This window comes from Microtus oregoni, unplaced genomic scaffold, assembly GCF_018167655.1.
Source record: "Microtus oregoni isolate MIOR12 unplaced genomic scaffold, Mior012 000033F_ref0000390, whole genome shotgun sequence".
NCBI classification, from domain to species: domain Eukaryota; kingdom Metazoa; phylum Chordata; class Mammalia; order Rodentia; family Cricetidae; genus Microtus; species Microtus oregoni.
Window position 1 is genome coordinate 23,264,672 of NW_024543092.1, and position 3,827 is coordinate 23,268,498.

The following is a 3,827-nucleotide window of genomic DNA, read 5'->3' on the forward strand; positions in this document are numbered from 1 at the left end:
CAACCCAGCTACAGTTGTGACTAGAGCAGCCCTGAACATGCATGAGCAAGCATCTCTGTGGTAGGAAATAGAGCCCCTGGAGTGTATGCCCAGGAGTGGGCAAGCTGGATGGCATGGTCGAGCTCGTGCTAGCTCTCCGAGGAACAGCCACACTGATTTCTACAGTGGCCACACCAGTTTGCACACCCATCAGCGATGCGTGAGGATTTCCATCCTCCATCCACACCAGTTTGCACACCCATCAGCGATGCGTGAGGATTTCCATCCTCCATCCACACCAGTATGCACACCCATCAGCAGTGCATGAGGGTTTCCACCACCCACACCCACACAAGCATTTGCTGCCTTTTGTTAGTCTTAGCCATTCTGAGTAGAGTAAGATAAAATAAACCACTATCCTCGGCCGACAGGAAAATGCAAATTAAACTAATATATATATATATATATATTTCTTAAGTCATTTTTGTGTCTTCTGAGAAATCCTTTATCAGTTCCCTATCTCAACATTGTTTTTCCTAGTGTTTATCATCATCATTATTATTATTATTATTATTTAGTTATTTGTATATTCTAGAGGTTTTGAGGGGGTTGTTATATTTTGTTTTCATTTCCGGGTTTTTAGTTTTTATGTAGTTTTGCTTGTTTGGAATCTGCTTGGTTTTTTATTATATTGCTTGGATTTTCTAATTTTTTTCTTTCTTTGATCCTTTGTATATTTCTTTGTATATTTTGCTTTGTAGGCAATTAGTGGCATTTGCTCTTGGTGCTGCTGAGCCTTGTTCCTCTCTCCTTAGGAACTTGCAGCCAGGTTGGATTTCCTTGGCTTTGTATATGTGTGCTTTTGGTTTTCTTGGTTTTTGCGGCTGTCGGTTGTTTGCTTGGATCTTAGTTTTCTATCTTATTTATTATTATCGTTTTTACTTAAAATTTCTTCTTTCTTTCTTTTATTTATTCTTTTTCTTTCTCTTAGGTAGCATTTACACTTTGTTGCCTAACATGAGCTCTGATAGCGAAGAGGAGTCTTCAGGGCTCAAGTCTGAGTCCAGCTTCTCTTACAGAGAGAGCTTTCACTCTCAATACATAGCCTTGAAGACCATTGGCCAGGGAGGCTATGCCAAAGTAAAGCTGGCCTACAACCGCCTCACAGGGACCCCGGTGGCTGTCAAAGTGCTTCGAAAAAAGAAACTGTGGTGCTATCCAGTCATGTCCGAGGTAGATATCATGATGATGGTCAACCACCCCAACATCATCTCGCTCCTCCAAGTGATTGAGTCTGAAAAGAGAATATACCTCGTCATGGAGCTGGCCGAGGGACAACAGCTTTATCAGTACATCCGAAAGGCTGGCCACCTGCAGGAGGACGAGGCCCGTGGGATATTCAGGCAAATACTGAGTGCTGTGAGCTACTGCCATGAACTTGGAATAGTCCATCGGGACCTGAAACCAGACAATATCATGGTGGATGGGAACGGAAAAGTCAAAATCATCGACTTTGGCCTCGGCACACAAGTCAAACCTGGGCAGAGGTTAAGTTTTCACTGTGGCACTTACTCCTTTGGCGCCCCTGAACTCTTACGTGGCAAACTTTATGACGGCCCCAAGATTGACATATGGACCTTGGGAGTCGTCTTATATTTCATGGTAGTCGGGAAGGTCCCATTTGATGCTGTCAGCACACGAGAACTGCGAAGGCAGGTTGTGTCAGGGAAGTATACTGTCCCCTCGAACTTGTCAGAAGAACTCCAGGACCTGCTTAGCCACCTAATGACAGTCAACCCCAAGTTTAGGCCCACAGTGACTGAGGTGATGACACACCCCTGGCTCAGGGAAGACTTGGAGGCTTCACCAAATCCCTGTGAGGAAATGGTCCCCAGCTTGCCTGACCCGGCAATTGTAGAAGCCATGGAATATATGGGGTTCCAAGCCAAGGATATCAAAGATTCGTTATGCCAAAGAAAGTACAATCAGACCATGGCATCCTATTGCTTACTGCAAGGGCAGGCTCTCCAGGGGCATGGCTGTACAACCCGGGCTCAGCCCGTGAATCCAGGGGCGACTCCATTCCCTTCCCTTGAAGATCCTGCTGCTTTCCCTCTAGAGCTGAGGAGGAGGGGAAGTGAGCCGACCCTTGGCACATTACTCAGAGGGCCAGCCACTTATGGTCATGTGCCTGCCTATGGCCAGCAGGCGGGTCAGAGAGGAAGCAGAGGTCCCACTGGGTCTGCTCTCCCTCTCTGCAGGCCACTCCAGAGGTTGTCCACACCGGATCAAACCCACCAACGTGCCAAGAGTGCTCCCTGCATTTACTCAAGGTGCAGCAGCAGGGAAAACACGGAAGACTTAGGCTCCCACGGCTCCTCAGCAGAGGGCAAGCCCACCCACAGACAGGGCCAGCCCAGGGGCATGAAGGGATGGATAAGGAGGATGGGAAGCTCCCTGACTGGACTGTGTTGCTGCTTTCCCTCAAGGAAGAAACCTCATCGAGGGGAGAACAGAGTCTCCCCACAAAAATGAGGCACCAGGAGGGAGTGTGGAGAACAAGCAGCAGGCATGGCCCGGGTACCTTTCTGTGTTTGAATGTATCTATTTTACTCATGTCTGCTTCAATGGACAGCTCATAATAATGTGTGTTTATAGGGTACAATGCTTTGGGAAGCTAGATCCAGATACTGTGGAACCTATCAACGTATCTAGCATCCCAGAAGACAAATTTCACTTTACCCTCAGTGTGGGAAATCTAACATGTTGAACTAAAAGGATACAGTAAAATGGAGAGGGGAAAGAGGAGGTGCCGAAGGAGGAGGAAGGTGGTGTGGGGTGGGAGCTAGGAGCTGGAGGATGGGAGGAGGAGGCTTGGAGAACAGTGGGTGACCACAGCTGGGAAGATGCCCTGCGTAGCTGAAGTCACAAGACTTTTGTTCATGTGTGTTCTTGGATCTTCAGGATTCTCCAGATGATGCAGAAGACCACACTCTGCAGTCATGGTGCTGGAGAGGACCCAGGTATGGAGCGAGACCTGCAGGATGGAACCGTGCAGAGAGCCCACTATGCTCTGTGTCCGTGCCCTGCTCAGGGGTCCAACCATGAGGAGGGGAGCAAATGATGGAATTTTGAGTTGCAGGAATTCTGCAAAGACACTGCCCCTTGAAGGCATTCCTATTCAGGGGGCAGGAGTTGAAAACCTGCAAAAGCCGATGAAAACAGGGCCCTTCTGTCTACTCAGGCCACAATCAGACCCCTCTTCTCTGGGCACAGGTCGGCCTCACTCTTAGCAGACATAAGGCTTCTTGATGTGTTTGCCATGAGTCTTAGAATAAAAGTGATATTTGTGAAAGACCATGGAGGTTTTCCTGCATCTTCCTTTCACAGGAGAATCGGACCTGTGGTGCTCAAAGCCCCAGGAAAAGTGGCTTTACACCCAACACCACCAAGTCATTAGTGCCTTTGAGGGAACATGCTCTAATGTCCTCGAGGGGCTAAAATGCATAACCTGAGTGTGGATTTGGGGTCCTCCTGGAGCCGGCAGCATTTTCAGAAGGACCAGTAAGAACCCTAGGTGTCGTCAGCTTGTCCCGTTTCCACAAAGCAAGCACGGTAACCTGATGAATTCTTGTGGACGTGGCACGGGTTGGATCCCAGGGCTGCCGAGAAGCCCCTGGTCCATCCTGCTGTGTTCCTTAATTGTATCATACAAGATATTGACTCTCCCTGTCATGATACTGTTAGACCCACAGGACAGGGTCACCCCTCCGTTCTAGCGCAGGCGTGTGTCCTTCAGTGAATTCGTCAGATCTGGGGCAGGAGGATGTGTCCCGGGAAAGAGAGCT

The 3,827-nt window shown here is 48.6% G+C and overlaps 1 protein-coding gene across 1 annotated transcript; it reads left to right on the plus strand.

Moving 5' to 3' along the window:
* The first annotated feature begins 996 nt into the window (after positions 1 to 996).
* LOC121466330 (sperm motility kinase 2B-like) lies at positions 997 to 2,514 on the plus strand. Its single transcript, XM_041679995.1, has one exon. The coding sequence runs from the start codon at positions 997 to 999 to the stop codon at positions 2,512 to 2,514; it is 1,518 nt and encodes a 505-aa protein (XP_041535929.1).
* The last annotated feature ends 1,313 nt before the right edge of the window (positions 2,515 to 3,827 follow it).